Source organism: Oncorhynchus tshawytscha, linkage group LG32, assembly GCF_018296145.1.
Source record: "Oncorhynchus tshawytscha isolate Ot180627B linkage group LG32, Otsh_v2.0, whole genome shotgun sequence".
Taxonomy (NCBI): Eukaryota; Metazoa; Chordata; class Actinopteri; order Salmoniformes; family Salmonidae; genus Oncorhynchus; species Oncorhynchus tshawytscha.
In genome coordinates, this window is record NC_056460.1 from 13,703,721 (window position 1) to 13,724,833 (window position 21,113).

A 21,113-nucleotide genomic window follows, 5' to 3' on the forward strand; every position below is an offset into this window, starting at 1 on the left:
GACATTTCACCATTCCCCACAAGGAAAAAGGCTATTTTAGGCTTAGGGGTTAGGTTTAAGGATAGGGTTAGAATTTCGGTTAGTATTATAATTAGGTTTAGGGGTTAGGAGTTAGGTTTAGGTTCAGGGTGAGGGGTTTGGGGCTACGGTTAGGGTTAGAGTTAAGGTTAGTTTTAGGTTAAGGGTAGGGTTTGGGGAAAATAGGATTTTGAATGGGAATCAATTGTTTGGTCCCCACAAGGAGAGTAAAACAAAAGGTACGTGCATTTGTGTCTCAGTCACCAGATCTCAGCTCAATTGAACACCTATGGGAGATTCTGGAGTGGTGCCTGAGACAGCGTTTCCCCACCATCATCAACAACATGTCTCGTGGAACAATGGTGTCACATCACTCCAATAGTGTTCCAAACACTTGTAGAATCTATACCAAGGTGCAATGAAGCTGTTCTGGAGACTTGTGGTGGCCAAATGCCCTTCTAAGACACTTTATGCTAGTGTTTCCTTTATTTTGGCAGCTACATGTACTTCTTTAAATTCCTTTTTTCATCAAGATTGATTTAAACATCAGTCTGCTTTAGACTGTTTTTCTGACCATTTACAGGATACCTTCATTGCTCCCAGTCCTGCTGCTTTCGTTTGTGGAGGGAGGAGTTTAAGGCTCCATTTCTCTTCACCATTAGCCTTGGGGGGTGATGTGAAAAGGTGACTTCACGCATCATCTGTTCTAACATGCCCCTTGGCATTTTGGGTAAGTCAATAATCCACCTCTCTTTAGTTGGATGCTGCCGAAGTATCTCTACGCATCTCTAAAGACTGCCACTCTTTCAAAACATTTGAGAAATCACACAAAATATTGAGTTACTGAGAGTAAGTGTGGGGAAAAAAAGGGTTTGTCCCTTTTCCGTGTGCACTTTAGCATTTACAATAATTGTATGGGATCTTCCCAGGCTTTTCAAAGCCATGTCATAATGAATGAGAGGCCCCAAACAAACATTTGATTTATACCTAGCCATAACTATGGTTGACTGATGGGCATCATACTCATAATCCCCCTCGCTGTCGGGTATAAATAGCGTTGTGGAATGAATGGCACACACATGCAATTGTTTAACTTCAACAAGGGTTGTTTTTCAGGCTGGGATCTGGGGATAAATAAGACAATGCTCTTGCTTTCTAAAATAGGTGTTTGATAGTGTACTATCAAACATATTCACTGCCTTACATCCTGCTGCGTTCCCCTCAAAGGATATGTGTTTTGTTGTTTCCTGAAATTCTCCAAAGAGATATATAAAATATATAACTCAGAGAGAGTGAAAGTGAGAGGAAGCCATATATTCCACCTCTTACATCCTTTGTCTGTTTCCTCCTTCTCCCTCTCTATAAGTAGTTTCAGAGCCAATATTATGGAAACGTATAACTCAGGAATGAGCTGATGGGCTGCGTTGATCTGAAGGAGGAAGTAAAGAAGAAAAGAAGGAAAAAGGCGAGAAAACTTCCCAAAACTTCAGGAAGAGAAGGGTGAAGAAGTAACATTGTGCCTAATCTTTTTCATTGAAATGGATAATGTTGTTTTCCAGGCCAGGTTCACAGGAATCTGATAAGTCCGCCTGGCATTGAGGCAGTTCTTCTTGTTCTCTCTTGACACATCCATGTCACCTTCTCTCAGTCCACAGAATGCTCTCAGAACTCTGTCACAGCATTGGCAAAAGTCCATCCATAATCTCAATGGATTTAAATCCTTGGCGTCCATGGCGGTGTGGTTTCATCATGTGGTAGGGGCAATTGGTAGGCAAATTAAAAACACCACACACACGTAGGCCCACATCAACAGCTAGCAACCACAGGCAACCAATCAGGACCCCTAGCAACAGTTGTCAGAAAGTAGCATTTCTTGTTGTATTTATGTTATTTATGTCAGAATACCAGTGGTGCACTCAAGACTTCTAAGGCCACACACTGCATAACTTGTAGGCTAGATAGAATACAAAACATTGCACCATCATGTCTGAGGCAACAAGGACTGTACAGTCTGCATGCATGCAGGCCTGTACATCCTAGAATGAATGATTAAGTCCACATTTCCAATTTGGATTCATGACCAGTCCAGTGAGTTATAAAACTCCAAAACAAACCTAGTATCAATATAACGAAGTAGAGGGTCGTACAAATCGAATGAAAGTGCCGCAAAAAAAAAAAAAAAAAATAACAATTAAGCATTCGCGCACAAGAGGAAAAGAATTGTGCCTTTATCACTGACATGTGGCGGTTGATGAGATTTTAGCACAAACAAAACCGAGAGCTGCGGATTCAAAAGGGAGCTGCTCTTGAGTCGCATTTGTGTTGAAAACCCGTATTATGAGCGGTTAAAGCTGGTGATGAAAATCCAACCATTTACTGTTATGACAGAAAGCAAATTAGAGTGTGCTTCAGGATATGAGGGGAAAACCCAAGAGAATGTAATTAAAAAGGTTTGAATTTAAATATTGTGAGAAAGGAACTAAATAAATGACTACTATAATCATAGAATGAGTGATTAATGTATCAGACACCAGGAAATGGGAGGGGAGAAGGATGTGCCCATTGAAATGACTAGAAATCCTATATGGAGAGCAAACCTGTGAGTGTTTTTCACAGCAGTTTCACTGTAAAACGGAAGATGTAGATATTGTATATCAAGGGATCCTTTCAAATCGTTACAATGCCACGGACTAAAGCCTATCTGTTGACGCAAAAGGACTGTGTTGGCAAATCCTTCATTTTGAGCCGAGTCCTGGATCTGCTTATGAATAATCTAGATTGAGCAGCTTTGATATGGAATATACTGTATGCGCCTCGAAATGATGATAACACAATATGATAAACATAGATATTCGACAACATATGAGAATCGATCTGAAAACCTCTACCGTCAGACGTTTATTTGACTATCAAAATCAGATCTCAGTCATAGCACTTTTTTTTAACTTCCTACTTGAGGAAGTATTGGATTCCAATAAAAAACAAAAGTTCTATAGCACCTCTGGAGCTTTGAGGTAACGTCCAAGTCCAATTGTAAAAGGTTAGAGACATCAGGTTGGTCTATGGGAGAAAAATTACAAGATTATGTTCATGCTTTGATGAGTGCTCTCTCGTCTGTGTCTCTTGGGCTTTGAGACGATGCCTTGATGATAAAACCTAAAGACTGCATTCCATAGACAGGATCTGGTGTGTGTGACCCGAGATAGGGATAGCCTAGAGGAGTAGAATAATCCCTCATTGTTTCTAATCAATCTTGCATCTGGGAAACTAAGCCGGATTGGGGGTAAAACAACACCCAGTGCAGATAACCACGAGATGAACCTAAGGTTGTTTATGATGCCCCCCGATCTGCATGGGAGGGGTGGAACCAGCCATGACTCAGCATTTTTAGATCTACTATATAAGAACTCTGCATTTTTGTCAAGGGTGTTGGGTCGTAAGTTTCATTATTGCAATAATGAATCGGTATTAAATAAAGATGATTGTTTGAAGAAATGACCGTCTCTCTCTCACTTGATTAGAATATTCAACGACAGGTCCCCTTCTCTCTGCAACACAGGCACTGACCTGTGAAATATCAGCCAGCCTGGGAATCAGCTTGCTCTGCAAAATTATGTCATTTGAAAGGATGTCACTCACCCCTGCATGACCCCCACGGTGGCACATTGGGAATGGGGGGCAGGAGGGTATAAATTGCAAGGGAGAGATGGAAGGGATGTCCCAGATCAACCTTTCTCTTTCTGTCTTTCTATTTCTTGTCTTTCTCTCTGTATCTTGTCTTTGTCTCACTCATCTCTCTCTCTCTCTTTGCCCCTCCACTCCAAATCACTAGATGTTACCTTCAGAAGACATGCATGCCTTTTCAGCCAGAGCTTTGTTCAGAGAATATACCCTTCACCATCGCAATGATGCCTTCTGAGTTCCACGTACAGTAGCCACCTTTGTCTCAGTTGAGACAGCAGCCTATCTGATAGCAGCATTTCAGTCATTTTTAAAGGTTTTCTTTCTTTCTAGGACAATTTAAGGAGTGAATTGACACCCACTAATTCACAGCAGGAGAGCTTCACAATGTGTTGAACTTTGAGCTATGATACATTTCAGTTGGGAAAGTATTCATAGATAAGTGTGACATAAGAACATTACTACTACAACAGAGACTCATTAATACAAATGCCCAGAAAATACTGTATGTAGTATTATATAGTACACTCAATTCACAGTTACACAATTAGTCTAACCTTCTAATCTAACAATACCACTCCGCGTCTCATAAAAATGAAGTAATTATAGTGATGTTAGCTAACTGTCATGTTTTCGCAACCTCTGTACAAAAAAGCTGTTCCTGTTGAGCTGACGTGAAGTCAATAATGTTGTGTGAGAAGCAATTAAGCTTCCTGTAAGACATATTTGTTTGAAAAGTTAAAAGCTAAGCGTTACGTTTCCATCTAGTTATATTGAATGTGTTCTGTTTTCACAGCCTCTGTATGTACGATATGCTGGTCCTGTTGAGTTGGATTGGAGTCAGGGAAATGATGCGTTAAGTTGGATACATGCAGACAGGCTCATCTCGAAGAGGTTTCAGAATCTGCCATCCAGGCATCTGCTCTGATGCAGTAGCACCGCCGAAGACATTACCTTTCTGAATTCCTTCCAGACTTCCTACTGAGGGATTAAGTGACAAGGTACATACTGTGAGTGTTTCTTCAGTAAGCATACTATAAATTCCTTTTAGGAACTAGGATCTCCAGTATGGAGGTCATTTTTGGCTACCTACACCAGAAGTAGAAAAGGGTACAAATTCCCCAAATAATCACACAATGCATATCAAACACTTCTGTGTTTCTATACTTGTGTACCTATTTGCTAAGCCTGAATAATTAATGAGCAATAAACTGCTCAACCGCCAAGTTAAGATACTCAGAAGACATAGATGAAGAGAGGAGACAGATCTGAATAACGTATGCAAGAGATCAATTTTCATTGTTAGGGTACACAGTAAAAGTCTGCCTACACTTCGCTCATATCCCTAATCAACAAATTGAGATATGGGGCCGCTCCTTTGAATATTATTAATAGGAATTACTGATCTGCTTCCATTGTTTAAGGTCAGGATGTTCATTAAAATTGACAGGCTGACTTTGAGATACTTGAAGGTGTTGGCTTGACCTTTACTGAAAAGTCAGACCCGAAATCTTCTTAGCAGAGCTGTGATCTCAATTAACAATTAATGTTATGAACAGAGAGGAACAGAGCAAATCAAATGCAGAGACATTGCAAAGTTTATGGCTGCGATCATTAGTTGATTCATGGGTATGAACTATAATGTTCTGGACGATTCTGACTAGTGTTTAGATTGATCTCTCTCTAACTCTATGTTTCTACTTGTTCTCTCTCTTCATCTCTCATTCTCTGGGTCCCACCAGTTCTCATATGAACAAAGTAAAATATGATCATATGTTTTTATGGTTTTGTTGATAAGGAATCCCAACACTGTGGTAACCGTCACAGTGATGTATCAGAACCCCAGCCAAGCAGGGCAGGTCTCATACAACGGGTGGGTTACTGCTATAACTGCCTTCTGACGGCGGAGGGATATGACTCGGCTGAATGAATGCCAGGTCACATCTCAGAGGCTTGGGGATGTCAACGTTCTCCTAACACCCTGGACTATTTACTCTTCTTAATGACTACACCTGACTTCAATTACTTTTAATTCTGACAAAAACACCTGGCTTATTTATCCTTGTTCCTGTCCTGTAGCTCATTTTGAAGAGCTTCACTGTTGTATGATGTAACGTGTTAGATGTTGAAATATCTATTTTCTAAGACAATTAATTTTGGATTATTTTTGAAGACTGACTCGCAGTAGCGGACTTTTCTCTCCTCTATAACTAGGGACGGACTGGGAGAAAAAAACGTCCCTGACCCGCCCACCAGACCGGCCCACCAGAACCGGCCCCCATATACTTTAACACGGCCGCCCTGCAAATGCACGCATGTACACACACGACCGGCCCCTAATACAACCACCTAGTTGCATCACAACCATTGACCACTATTGCAGTACTACTTTAAAGAGGCTGCAGAATACACACAAACACTGCACATTACATTGGTATAAAACTTCTATAGAACACACACTGAATTTGTCAAGATTGAACTACCTCACATCACATGAAGCCTGGAGTGAAAAAGAGATTCTAAAATATCCACTATACTCACTGAGACATAGAACTGTCTAACTGCTGCTCAGGGTCAGCTGGCTGGCTTTAAGTCATGGGAGTACACCTAAAAAACGATGGCTGAACACCTCTCCAAAAATAGAATGTAACCTTTAAGGGAGCAGCACAAGCCATCATGAGTCATGATTCATCTACATCACCTGAAGCCTTCAAATCGAGGCAAACATTTGCTGAGATCTTGAAGGGCTGTCTCTGGAAGACCATTGGATGCTATTTGGGAGAAGGTTCGTGGGTCCAGAAGGGCTAAGTCAGCATATGAGATGAGACAGAAATCACCTGCGGATACTATCTGTGACTGTATCTATAATTTGATTGTGGACTTGAACTTTGTAGTTACTCTCTGCCTCTGTCAAAGCTTCCTCTTGAGCCATCTCTCCAGACATGATTTTCTTCTTTCTTGCCCTTTCTGTGGCAGAGTGGCTTCCACCTCCTCCAGCTCTGTGTCCTCATCCTGTTCTTTGATCTTCTTATTTGCAAACTGAACAAATGTGTCTGCAGCTGCCATAATGGTGTCAAAGTCTCTTGAAATGCCTTTCAGAGTTTCCTGTGGAAATATTTGAGCTGTCAGTATCGTCTTATACCGGAGAAGAGCCTCAGTAAATCCTCTTGCCTTCACCCGGACAGTTGTCTTCATGTTGGCCTGTCCTTGTATGGCTGAGTGTCAACATAGAGACCCTGGTTTGGTTTTCCAAAGGATATAGAGACCTTCTTCAAAGCACTATCCTTAGCCCACCAGCGTGTTTCTCCGATTGAAGATAGCTTCTGTGTCGTGTGTCCTGGCTCTTCTTCTCCCACACATCCATTCTTTGGTCGGATTCACGGAGTAACACAGCAATGTCGTTAAGGTAAGCAAACAGTGACCCACTTCCTAAGACAACTTCAGTTGTTTCAAAACCAGATTAAGGACATGCGCATAGCACCATACATGCACTTGATTGGGGGACTTTGAGGATAACAGAGTAGAGAAGCACTTATATTTCCCCTGCATATTGTAGTGGAGAGGGTAGTAAGTTTTAAGTTCCTCGGCGTACACATTACAGACAAACTGAATTGGTCCACCCACACAGACAGCATCGTGAAGGCGCAGCAGCAGCGCCTCTTCAACCTCAGGAGGCTGAAGAAATTTGGCTTGTCACCAAAAGCACTCACAAACTTCTACAGATGCACAATCGAGAGCATCCTGTCGGGCTGTATCACCGCCTGGTACGGCAACTGCTCCGCCCATAACTGTAAGGCTCTCCAGAGGGTAGTGAGGTCTGCACAACGCATCACCGGGGGCAAACTACCTGCCCTCCAGGACACCTACACCACCCGATGTCACAGGAAGGCCATAAAGATCATCAAGGACAACAACCACCCAAGCCACTGCCTGTTCACCCCGCTATCATCCAGAAGGCGAGGTCAGTATAGGTGCATCAAAGCTGGGACCGAGAGTCTTAAAAACAGCTTCTATCTCAAGGCCATCAGACTGTTAAACAGCCACCACTAACATTGAGTGGCTGCTGCCAGCAAACTGACTCAACTCCAGCCACTTTAATAATGGGAATTGATGGGAAATGATGTAAAATATATCACTAGCCACTTTAAACAATGCTACCTAATATAACGTTTACATACCCTACATTATTCATCTCATATGTATATGTATATACTCTATATCATATACTGCATCTTTATATAATACATGTATCACTAGCCACTTTAACTATGCCACTTTGTTTACATACTCATCTCATATGTATATACTGCACTATACTGTAGTAGTTTTGGAATTGTTAGCTAGATTACTTGTTGGTTATTACTGCATTGTCGGAACTAGAAGCACAAGCATTTCACTACACTCGCATTAACATCTGCTAACCATGTGTATGTGACAAATAAGATTTGATTTGATTGATTTGATTTGGATGCTCCATACGGAGCATTGCCAATGCACTTGCTCATGTCTAATTTTAATCTTCTACTGAGGATCATAGCTAGCAAATCACTGTAGTCATATTCTCCCGCAGAAAATATGAATTTGAGAGGGAAAGGACTTGATTGGTTTTATAATATGTATACTATTTGCAACCAATGGCTGTATAGATATGAAATAAAATGTATGTTTGTGTTTGTTTAATGCAATTTAGGATTTAGAACGACAAGGCAAAAACAACCATAATCAAATGAAAATGCGTCCATTTCTCACAAAAACTAAAAATCTAGGCATTCAAAGCTTTGCTAGGTGTCAAATTTGAGTTCTTCCCACTAGCTGGTTGGAAAACCCAGTAACTGTACGTCTTTATCTCAATTATTTCTTTCTAGTACATTTACACAGCAGTAGCTGACCAATAGTATTTGCATTTCAGTCATAAATTCTGATATAACATGTCGTATTTGTAACACATTTAGGCACATATCTATCACTTTGGCTGCCCTATCTTTGGCTTCGCTGTCCTCTCCGTCTACTCTTTTACCCACGAACCGGGTTATGGCATCTTCCTCTTGCAGGTCTAGCACTTCGATGTTAATGTCAGTGGCACTGGTACTAATACCGAATAATTCGGTTAGTTTTTACATTTACAGTACTTGCATTTGAGTGAAGTTTTTGACTCTTTTGTCTCTTAACTTTTCAGCCCAACCCTTACGTTTTTAACTCATTTTCCATTTTCTATTTTAGCTAGTTTTCGAGCTGCCACTGTCAGTGTCAATGTGTGAGTGAGTTTGAGCGAGACAAAGGGGGCGGGGCTGTCACGCCCTGGCCATAGAGGCTTTTTATTCTCTATTTTGGTTAGGCCAGGGTGTGACTAGGGTGGGCGTTCTATGTTCAATGGGCCTGGGGGAAAAGGGGGATCGGCTCATGTCGCTCACCTTTGCCAACTTTTTTATTAGTAGTAAAAAAAAATGAAGGCAGGCGACCCACCGGGAGTTCTCCCGGTGGCCAGTCGGCTACTGTCTATAACTAATTAAAAGGAGCTTTGCGATTGAACAATGTCTTAGGTTAGATACTGGATATCTATTTTGTAAGATTTTGTTTTCATTTGTTAATGGTGTCACTTTGATTTCCTAGCAACCTACTCATACCTTGACATTCAACAATATGGGAACATTGCTAATCTTTGCAGATATTCAAAGAGAAACCCAGCTCGCTTTCTCTAGCCTCAAGGAAAAACCCTACATACCAGTTGTCATTGTCAGATTCATTTTAGTCTGAATGTCTGTCTGAAAACCTCCTCAAAGATGAAGGGTGGATTTTTTTTTGTGCTCTGAAGAGAGATATTAACATTGAAATCCCATAGCCGCAATCTAAACAAGACCTGTACTGGAGTCTGTACTGGAGTCAAACATGGTGCAGTATTATGTGTAATAATACTTTTTGTGCAGTGAATTGAACTGCACAAAAAAAAGATGCATATTGAATCCTCCCTTGTTACCCAATGGAAAACAAATGCTGTACTGAAACACATGGAAAATAAATTAGGGTTTTAAAGTTTTCATTAAATGTAAGTCTTGGAAAAACAAAACACAGAACATTAAATGTCACCACAATGTCCTTAACTCTCTCTCTCTCTCCTTCCCCTCTCTCTTCCTCCCCGTCAGCTTAACTCACTCAACAGGAGAGTGATCTACACACGTCACAGTCTAACTATCTGGGTCCCACAAACACACGCAGGAGCCGCATCACTATAATCTCACAATAAGGTTGACACACCAAATTGCCTGAAAGGACCGCAAGCTCTTGCTATGTCACTACTACAGCCACTACAGCAAAAATGAAAGAACAGAAACATCAACGAAAGTAATGAATGAAGACAACCTGTTCGGCAATAAAATATCTTGATAGTGGTTATGGCTTATAGCTTCCCATTGACTCAAAAGGGACTTTTCCTTTTGTCAGTGTATTTTTTAAGCACTTTGTGTTTCTGTTAGTGTCCTGGGAAGGTGTAAGGGGGACAGAGGTACATCCGCGGTAAGTTTGCTCAGAATTTTAAAAAATACGGATTTTGGAAACAAAACAGACTTAATATGTGTTATAAGTATGTAATAAGCCATGAAATAACTCAAACCTATTAGATAAACATAAATGTTTAAGAATACCGCAGGTTATTCTCTCAGAAGAGAAGAGAGACTGGGCACACTTATGTTATATTCTCTTAGAAGAACACCAACCTACGTAAAAAAACTATCAAAAGCAGCATAAACAACAACGGCAGGTGTTCGTCGATACATTGGCATGTTATGAATGTCCCTTCGGCTCCGTCCCCAACACAACACTTTTCAAGGTCGCACTTTGCTAGCCTGTATGCCCACTTTGAACCCTTTCTCTCTTGATCGCTCAGTGCTGCCAGGCTTGGACCCTGACAAGCATGATCCTGCAGTCAGTCCCTCTGTTCCCATAGCATTGATCTGAGTGGTTTGTAGAGCTGCAAAGAGATAGAGGAGAGAAGGGGGTCTTTGATAACCCATTGAAGAGGTTGAAGGGTGAATCACAGACCAAGATGGCCGACCCTGTTCTACAGACCCTGTGGTCAGCTTTGATATCAAAGCAGAGGTCCAAAGAACTGTGCTTTTTTTACTCTGTAAAGCCTGAAGTGACATATGACTGATATACTGTACCTGAATCCCAAGTCAACCCCTATAACTCCTCCTGGAGGACATTTGAAACTTGTAGAGTATTTGATGTATGAAAATACTTACAAAGTTTCTAATTTCCACCTTGAAATTTCAGAGTAGATGTAACATCACCCCTAAAAAAATCTATTTAGGATCCACAAAATAATTCACATTTCCTCTTTCTGCAGGATTATTTGTCTGCTATAGCAAACTGCCTCAAATCAAGATCCTACATCTATAGTTGCAAGCAGTAACGCAAAAAATTCCACCCAGCCTATTAGAAGGCAAATTGTTAAAACATTTTTACAATTTTGCTTAAACCTATCCAGTTATCTTAGATCTACGGGAGAGGCTAGTGGGTAGAAAGGACCAGGGGACTGATATAGGGATTCAGCGTATGCTCCTCTGAGTGGTAGGCTACTGATGCAACCAGGTCACATATGGCGTCTGTGGAGGAGACAAACAAAGAGTAATACTGGGAAGACAACACTGTCTTTATATAAATGTCACAACAGCCAGATGGTCACAGTGCCATTAGCGATTGACATTACCACCTCCGGGTTTAATCGTCATTCATTCCGAGGTTGACACTGGAATTTCTTAAATGCAAAAATGGAAAAGATTGACTCGTCTGAAACTTTCATTATTTACCATTCGTCTCGACACAGATGACTTGAGTGAGCACGGGGAAGAGGTTTCACATAATGAATGCTATTTTCACAGCAGTCGCTTTGTTTTCTAATGCTACAAACCAAATCAAAATCTGGCTTTTTTATTTGCATACTTGTCTCTTGTTACCGTCCCCCTCTTTGCGCCAAGAGTATGCTTCTTTAAAGTGAACAGACAAGACTGACTTGAGTCACTTCGCTGCAAGGTGATTCGTTAGCGGTCTCTCTTCGTCTTGCCTGACTACATTTAGAGATATGCATCAGGAAAATGGAACTCAGGAGGGAGAAGGGAATAAAGCCTACACCAGTTGTTAGACCTGACCTCAGTGGTCCATGTGTACAGGCTCCAGGCTTGGCCTCACTAGCCTGGCTGGGCCTTAAGAGCCCCAAGGACTGGCCTGGACCTCACTGGGGAGCCACTGATGGTTCTCTCTGAGAGACGGTGCCACCACCCCGGGGCCTCTCTCCTCCTCCTAAGACTGTGAGCAGATGGTTCGGGCCAAGCAAGATTGCACTGCCAGAGAGGGCAATGTAGAGAGAGAAGAAGAATAACATAGAAGAAGAAAATTGGATTCATGCCATGCCTGTAATATGCAAAGCAAAACTGAGCTTTTCTTGGAATGTTGGTAGTGTGTGTTTGTGCGCTTGCATGTTCTTGCTTAAGAGTGTGTGTGTGGAGTTTCCTGCAGGGGTCTGATGTTGTCAGACAAGCTCGCTCTCCTCTGCCAGGGGGTGGCACCACACAGACAGGAAGCAGTCCCCCTCCATGACAGCATGAATTGAAAATGCACATCGAATAACTGCGGCACCAGCTGAAATCCCAGAGGATACTTTTGTCCTGTCAGCTTGTATCACCCTCATGAAAATCTTAATCATGTCTCTGAGAATGCCCTGCTCGCCCAACCACAAACGGAATGCAGATGGTGAAAGCATTAAATGTGGGGCGATTGCGCTAAATACTGAACTTTCAACCCCATGTAAAATGTTGTCACATTTGTTTACATAGTGCCAATCTTTGTTGGTCCTGTTTAGTCGACTGGATTCAATGCAATACGGAATGCCACAAACTCGAAACTTTAAAAAAATATATATATACAAAACCTTTATTTAACTAGGCAAGTCAGTTAAGAACAAATTATTATTTACAATGACGGCCTCCACTAAGCTAACAACAAAGATTCACAAGGTTGCCGTTTTTCCAGTACACTCACGCCCTGATGTGTTTCACCTGTCCTTGTGATTGTCTCCACCCACTCCAGGTGTCACTTATTTTCCCCAGTGTATTTATCCCTGTGTTTCCTGTCTCTCTCTGTGCCAGTTCGTCTTGTATGCTTCCAAGTCAACCAGCGTTTTTCCCGTTCTGCTTTTTGCTATTCTCCTTTTTCTAGTCCTCTCGGTTGAACCTTACATGTTTCTGGACTCTGTACCCGCCTGCCTGACCATTCTGCCATCCTTGACCATGAGCCTGTCTGCCACTCTGTACCTCCTGGACTCTTCACTGGTTTTTACCCTTTTTTCCTGTCCACGACCATTCTCTTGCCTACCCCTTTGGAATAATAAACATTGTGAGACTCCAACCATCTGCCTCCTGTATCTGCAATTGGGTCTCACCTTGTGCCTTGATAACTCTCCCCTCTTCGAAAACCCCAATTGACCTGCAATGAATGGAAGAAATTGTCAGCTTGTTGCCTCGCAATTAACCAACTGTGGCGAAAACATATTATTAGCATAACTAAATGTCCCATGTTCACAAAGTCCACTTCAAGGTGCCAAACGCAATTTTGAATGCTCATTTAGTTCTGTGGTGCGCTAACGATAGGTCACTAATGACTTTGAGAAAACACTTAATCTCTCCTCCAAGCCAATCAGAAGTTTAATTGTGTTAGCCCTATGAATTGCCGGTGTCTATCGCCGGGGTCAATGCTATGCGGCACGGTTACAAGGACACTAAATTAAATGTGCTTTTCAGTAGGGAATATTGAATGAGTATCTAGTCCCTCGGGAGTGTTAAATTAGTGTGGTGTGGTGAAAACGCCTGGCTAATAAAATAACACTTCAGAATGTGTCCTTGTGGATAACTGGTGCTGCATGTGACGAATTCTTGAGACACCTGTATAGGTGTATGTTAATGAGACCTCTGCCTGTTTACACAACGATTCCTCTCATTCAAAGACTTCAGTACCTATTCTACTTAATTGCATACTTAGAATGTAGCTACACTGTATACCCTCCATACCCACACTACTGATCACTCTACTCTTAAGCCCCAGAAACAGCGCCATTTGACTCTGATGCAGAGAGAGAGAGAAGAGCCAGACATACAGTCTGAAAGCAATGTCCAAATCCCCCCAAAAAGCAGCAGAGAGCTTGCAAATCAAACATAAGAACAGATGACACCAAAATGGCAGCCAAACGAAACACTGATCTTTATCCAAAAGTGATTAAGGCCCCCAGCCTTTCAGTAACGTGTCAGGGGCCAAGCAATTCCTCCATCAAGTGGAGGGAGAGGCCTGTTTATGAGAAAGGGAGATAGTGGATGTTTGATGGCTCTATCCGGGCACACACACACACACACACACACTCTCCACAAATAGAGAGGTTTGATTGTTCTATGCGAGCGGTGTGTGTGTTTTATGGCGTCTGTCATTGGAACACAGGATCCCTTTTCCTGTCATGATTTGACTTGACTGACATGTATGCTATAGAGCTGGCGGTAAGTGCATTTTATAAGCACCTTTCTAATGGCCCCCACACAATTACTTCTAGCTTCCAATTGGCTCATTCATCCCCTCTCCTCTCCCCTGTAACTATTCCCAAAGTTGTTGATGTAAATGAGAATGTGTTCTCAGTCAACTTACCTGGTAAAATAATGGTCAAATAAATAAATAAATACATAGTGAGAGAAAAAAGTGTCTGTGTGTACATTCGTGTGCAAGAGAGAGAGAGAGCGTGAAAGAGAGAGACAGAGAAGCTACATGAGCTTGTAGCACTACGCCTAACCCCTGCTTAAGCAAGGGGGAAAAAAGTTTGTTCGGTAGCATGTTTACGCCGGCTCAGATGGTAGGGGAAACGGTGGGAGATCTCCCATTAAAATGTAACACATGAATATAATGTGCAGCGTTGTACATTTCATGAGTCATTCCCTCAATCCATCTCATGGCCAGCAGTCTCACACAAAAACACACACACACACACACAGACACACACATATACACACACCAGTGGAAGCTGGTGGGAGGAGCTATAGGAGGACAGGCTCATTGTAATGGAACAGAGTGAAACATGGAGTTTCCATGTTTAATTCTGTTTGATACCGTTCCATTTATACCATTCCAGCCACACACATGAACGCACGGGGAGATTGTTCTAGATTGACGTCAAAATTTGACATCTGTCTATGTCCTGAGGACGTCTGGAAAGGCCTTCAAAACCGGCCACTAGTGGCAACAGAGTGGTATTACCATCAAGAAAGCTTGGGTTTTGAAAGGGCGTTGTGGACAGGGGTGGTGGATGGGCGTAATCCCATGGGTTAAGGTAAATATGGTAAATATATTAAGCTGAACCACTCATTCTGAATGGTTAATGTTTGGGAATGGTAAAAAACATTACGTTTAACCAATTATTCTGGATGGTTAAGGTAAAGGTTTGGGAAATGGTTAAAACATTACGTGTAACCACTCATTCTGAATGGTTAAGGTAAAGGTTTGGGAAATGGTTAAAAAGTTACGTGTAACCACTCATTTTGAATGGTTAAGGTAAAGGTTAAGGTTTGGGACAGGGTTCAAACAAAACATTTAAATCAATTGGAGCAACTTCAAAATTTGATGGTTTTAGAATGTGGATGAACTTATAATTCTGCAGTGAGACTGTGAGAGCTTGATGTGTACACTTGCCAGCACACACACACACACACACACACACACACACACACACACACACACACACACACACACACACACACACACACACAGTTAATATTTTTGGCCTTCAGCTGATACAGCCCTCATCTCCTTTATAAAATCCTTATTGATTATCCTCATTCACAGCAAAGCAAGATATATACAGTAGTGGTCTGTGGAGCCAGAAATCATTACCTATTTAAATACTGCCAGGCGGAGTAAGTAGCTTAATAAACTGACAGGAAATACAGTATGAGAGAGAAGGTCTGGATGGAGCTCTACCTGTTCACCATTATAGCGATGGTGATTCTTATGGAGAACTAGTGAGGTAGCCAAGCCAAGTTTCCCTATGGCATTCTCCCTCCCTCTATCTCCCTTCCTACTTTCTCCTCTAACACTCCTCTCCCTCTATCCATGCCTCTCCTCCTTGCTGCCTCTTTTTCGCTAGTTCTTTCCTATTCTACAATCCATTGCTTTCCCCTACCACTACCTCTATCTGCCCTCCTCTGTCCTCCCTTCATTTCTATCTCTCTCCCTCCCACACATCCTTCTCTCCCCTCTTGCTTATTCTCTCTCAATCAAGCTTCTGTGCTTTGTCATTGCATCCTTTCTTTCTTTCTCTCCATCCCTTCCATCCCTCTCTATCTATCACTCCACAGCCCTCACTCCCTCTTCCCTCTTCCCTCCCCCTCTCCACTCTCTCCCCCTCCCCCTCTCTCTCTCCTATCTTTGTCAACTCCTCTACCATCTCTCTCCACCCCGTCTCTCTTCCTCCCTCCTCCCTCCTCTCTCTCTCCCTACAGCAGAAGGGAGTTGAGTTAGTTATACACCGCCAGGAGGAGGCCTAATTAAAATAAATGTACATTTCTTGAATGTTCGTTAAACCGGAATGGAGGTGCTTATCTGTTTGGAATTTTAATTGAAGACCTCCCATGAAATGTGGAATGAGAGCGTTCTCATCTATCACTACTATTGTTTTTTCAAATGTGACTGATTGATCACACCACCGTCATAGGCTATTACACAAAAACACCTGAAACATACACAACACAGTCAATATTTATTTTCATTTAACTAATCCATCTCAAGAGAAATTGCTGTTTTTAATACATTTGGAAGATGTAGCCATTCACACCATTATGTGGCACATTACTACACAACCTTCTTCTATCTTTATCTGAAGTCTTTATGTGGTGGCATTCCACTTAATAATCACCTGTCAGAAACACTTTCCAATTTCAACTTCAAAGTCCAGCGATAGAAGAGTGCTACCATAACAACTTAAATGTTTCTGAAATGTCCCTGTACATTCCAGTGCCATTTTGGATGGATATTTTCTGGAAACCAAAGAGTAACATTTAACCAGGCACAGCTATCATTGGGATGGATACAACTCTCTACCAGACCATGACGTTTGGTGAGACTGGGTCACAGCTGCTATTGCTCACAACAAAATTCACCATGACCCTTATTGTCCAAACTGGAGAACGGCATTTTCTACTTGTTTTACGATTCGGTGGTCTGACATGTGGGAACAAAGCATTATGATACGTGCTGGAGTGTGATAATAGGTTTTCATAAATGTTGTTCTATCCAATATGTCTTATCATCTCTGATCAGATAATCAGACACAGACATACAGTAGATAAAAACCTAGGCATAACAGCAGGCATAACAACATAACAAACATATGAGTTTATTATACAGCACAAACAGATCAGAGTCACACAAATATAACCCTAATCCCTGGCAAACAGGAACTCTGGAAAAGCTAACTTAATGCTAACTTAAAGTGTCATCAAAAGTGTTCTTTCAATACTCTCTGTATCTGCTCTGTATGTTTGACATTTCCAGAGTGAGGGCACAAGCTGTGTCTTTCTCTTACACTACATTACGGTCGCCCTTTTTATCTTCCTGTGGTGCAACTGTCTCTCAGGCTGGCGCTAGGTCTTGGAGTTAGTCAAGCGAATCAAACGCTACCTGGCTGCCCAGGAGAATCAGTGGTATAACGTGCACACTGAGGAAGAAGGATAAAAGCACAAGCCAGGCCTGGCGGACCCAGACACTCTCTCTCTCTAACTCCATCTTATCTTCTGTCTTGAGTGGTGATATATCTCCATCCTTTTCTGTACCTTCAACTTTGAACCGTGAACCTCTGGCCAGAGACTTTAATGTCACTCATGGTGCATTAATCACAGGACAAGTACTAAAAGAGTAAAGGACTAAAATACAAGAATGTTAAGGAGTAAGGGACAGAGAAAATGCAGGATGATGTGATGTGAGACCAGGTTTGGAGATATACTGGGGCGTTGGTATGGTCTAATGCACAGTGTTCATCAGGGTAGAAGACATAAGTAGACTAGGGTCTAAGAACACGGCCATAAGTGGAGAGTACACTACAATAGAAGTAGCAAGACAACTGAATTGTCTAAATATATTCTTCAAAGTGCAATTAGATTAATAATCTTCCACGTCTTCTCTGCCTGAACACCACCTCCACCCGCTACAAAAAAATCCTGAACACTTGATCTTTCCCATTTAACAACTGACATATCATTTGTGGTTACTGAGACATCTGTTCATTAACACAGTACTTCATTTTGTTTATCTGTCGGCCCCAGCCTCAAACTCAGGCCCTGTGTGTAGCTAACTGACACTCTCTACCCATTCATCGCCATTTACCTATTGTTGTTGTTGTCTTAAGCCGTTTACCCGTTGTTGTCTTGGCCCTCCCAATCAATACCTGCGATTGCTTTATGCCTCCCTCTAATGTCAATATGCCTGATATACTGTTGCTTAGGGTAGCTTTCATTGTTTTGTTTTTCTTCGGAGCCCTTGTCCCGCTCTACATGCCTCGGTTAGCTCCCTTGCCCCACTCCCCACACATGCGGAGACCGCACCTAGCTTGACTGGCGCCTCCAGAGACGCAGCCCCTCTCATCGTCACTCAATGCCTAGGTTTACCTCCACTGTACTCGCACCCTACCATGCCCTTGTCTGTGCATTATGCCCTGAATCTATCCTACCAAGCCCAGAAGTCTGTTCAGAACAGTTCTTATAGCCTTTAGCCGTACCCTTATTCTACTCCTCCTCTGTTCCTCTGGTGATGTAGAGGTTAACTTCATTGGGATAGGGGGCAGCATTTTCACTTTTGGATGAAAAGCGTGCCCAGAGTAAACTGCCCACTACTCAGTCCCAGATGCTAATATATGCATATTATTAGTAGTATTGGATAGAGAACACTCTGTTTCTAAAACTGTTTGAATGATGTCTGTGAGTATAACAGAACTCACATGGCAGGCGAAAACCTGAGAAAAATCCAACCAGGAAGTGGGAAATCTGAGGTTTGTAGTTTTTCAACTCAGCCCCTATTGAAGATACTGTGGGATATTGGTCATCGTGCACTTCCTAAGGCTTCCACTAGATGCCAACAGTCTTTAGAACATTGTTTCAGGCTTCTACTGTGTCGTGACTCGAGGTAATGAGAGAGTTACCTCTCATTCCATTGCTTTTCTAAAGACAAAGGAATTCTCCAGTTGGAACATTATTGAATATTTATGTTAAAAACATGCTAAAGATTGATTCTATACTTTGTTTGATATGTTTCTACGACCAGTAATATAACTTTATGGACTTTTCGTCCGACCTTCCCGCTGGACTTGCACGCGCGTTTGGATTTATCAAACATTTATTGTGGAACTGGGATTCCTGGGAGTGCATTCTGGTGAAGATCATCAAAGGTAAGTGAATATTTATAATGCTATTTCTGACTAATGTTGACTGCACAACATGGCGGATATTTCTTTGGCTGGATTGGGCTCTGAGCGCCGTACTCAGATTATTGCATGGTATGCTTTTTCCATAAAGTTTTTTTGAAATCTGACACAGCGGTTGCATTAAGGAGTTCCATGTAAAATAGTTGTATCTATTATCAATGTTTATTATGAGTATTTCTATAAACTAATGTGGCTCTCTACAAAATCACTGCATGTTTTGGAACTACTGAACATAACACGCCAATGTAAAATGTGATTTTTGGATATAAATATACACTTTATCGAACAAAACATACATGTAGTGTCTAACATTTAGTCCTATGAGTGTCATCTGATGAAGATCATCAAAGGTTAGTGATTAATGTTATCTATATTTGTGCTTTTTGTGACTCCTCTCTTTGGCTGGAAAATGGCTCTGTTTTTCTGTGACTTGGTAGTGACCTAACATAATCGTTTGTGGACCTTTTGCTGTAAAGCCTATTTGAAATAGGACACTGTGGATGGATTAACGATAATTTTATCTTTAAATTTATGCCTAATACTTGTATGTTTGAGAACTTGTATTTTGAGATTTCTGTCGTTTGAATTTGGCGCCCTGCAATTTCACTGGCTGTTGCCGCTAGCAGAACAACGTTTCCAGACAGGTTAACCCAGGTCCTGTGTGTCCCCAGGCACTCATTTGTTGACTTCTGTAACTGGAAAAGCCTTGTGTTCATGCATGTTAACATCAGAAGACTCCTCCCTTAGTTTGATTTATTCACTGCTTTAGCACACTCCGCCAACCATCATGTCCTAGCCGTGTCCGAATAAAGGGGGCGGAGTTGCAATATACTGTAGCGATAGCCTGCAGAGCTCTTGGGCATAGACTATCCAGGTCTATGCACAAACAGTTCAAGCTACTACTTTTAAATATCCATCTCTCCAGAAATAAGTCTCTCACTGTTGCCGCTTGTTATAGACCCCCCTCAGCTTCCAGCTGTGCCCTGGACACCATATGTGAATTCATTGGCCCCCATCTATCGTCAGAGTTCATGCTGTTAGGTGACCTAAACTGGGATATATTAACATATTACCAGGTACAACCCCAAATCCGTAAACATGGGCACCCTCATAGATATTATCCTGACCAGCTTGCACTCTAAATACACATCTGCTGTTTTCAACCAGGATATCAGCGAACACTGCCTCGTTGCCTGCATCCGTTATGGGTCCGCGGTCAAAAGACCACCCTTCATCACTGTCAAACGCTCCATAAAACACTTCTGCGAGCAGGCCTTTCTAGTTAACCTGGCCCGGGTATCCTGGAAGGATACTGACCTCAACCCGTCAGTAGAGTTCCTTCCTCACAATCTTAAATAAGCATGCCCCTTTCAAAAAATGTAGACCTAAGAACAGATATAGCCTTTGGTACACTCAAGACTTGACTGCCCTTGACCAGCACAAAACATCCTGTGGTGCACTACACTAGCTTCGAATTGTTCACGGGACATGCAACTTTTCAGTGAAGTCAGGAACCAATATACGCAGTCAGTTAGGAAAGCAAAGGCAAGCTTTTTCAAACAGAAATTTGCATCCTGCAGCACTAAATCCAAACAGATTTTGGACACTGTAATGTCCATGGAGAATAAGAGCAACTCCTCTCAGCTGCCCACTGCACTTAGGCTCGGAAACACTGTCACCACCGATAAATCCATGATAGTCGAGAATTCCAATAAGAATTTCTCTACGGCTGGCCACGCTTTCCACCTGGTTACCCCAACCCCGGCCAACAGCTCCGCTCCCTCCGCAGCACCTGGCCCAAGCCCCCCCCGCTTCTCCTTCACCCAAATCCAGACAGCTGATGTCCTCAAAGAGTTGCAAAATCCTAAATCCTAAAATCCTAAAATGATCCGCCGTCATTGTCGCAACCCCTATTACT

At 42.1% G+C, this 21,113-nt stretch overlaps 1 protein-coding gene across 1 annotated transcript in view; it reads right to left on the bottom strand.

The window, feature by feature from the left end:
• The window catches only part of LOC112233718 (VPS10 domain-containing receptor SorCS1-like), a 104,777-nt gene extending 98,012 nt beyond the window's left edge, over positions 1-6,765 (bottom strand). Inside the window, exon 1 of the mRNA XM_042310655.1 lies at positions 6,662-6,765. Coding sequence (XP_042166589.1) covers positions 6,662-6,765 — 104 coding nt within the window. The remainder of the gene's footprint in view (positions 1-6,661) is intronic.
• Between the last annotated feature and the right edge of the window lie 14,348 nt (positions 6,766-21,113).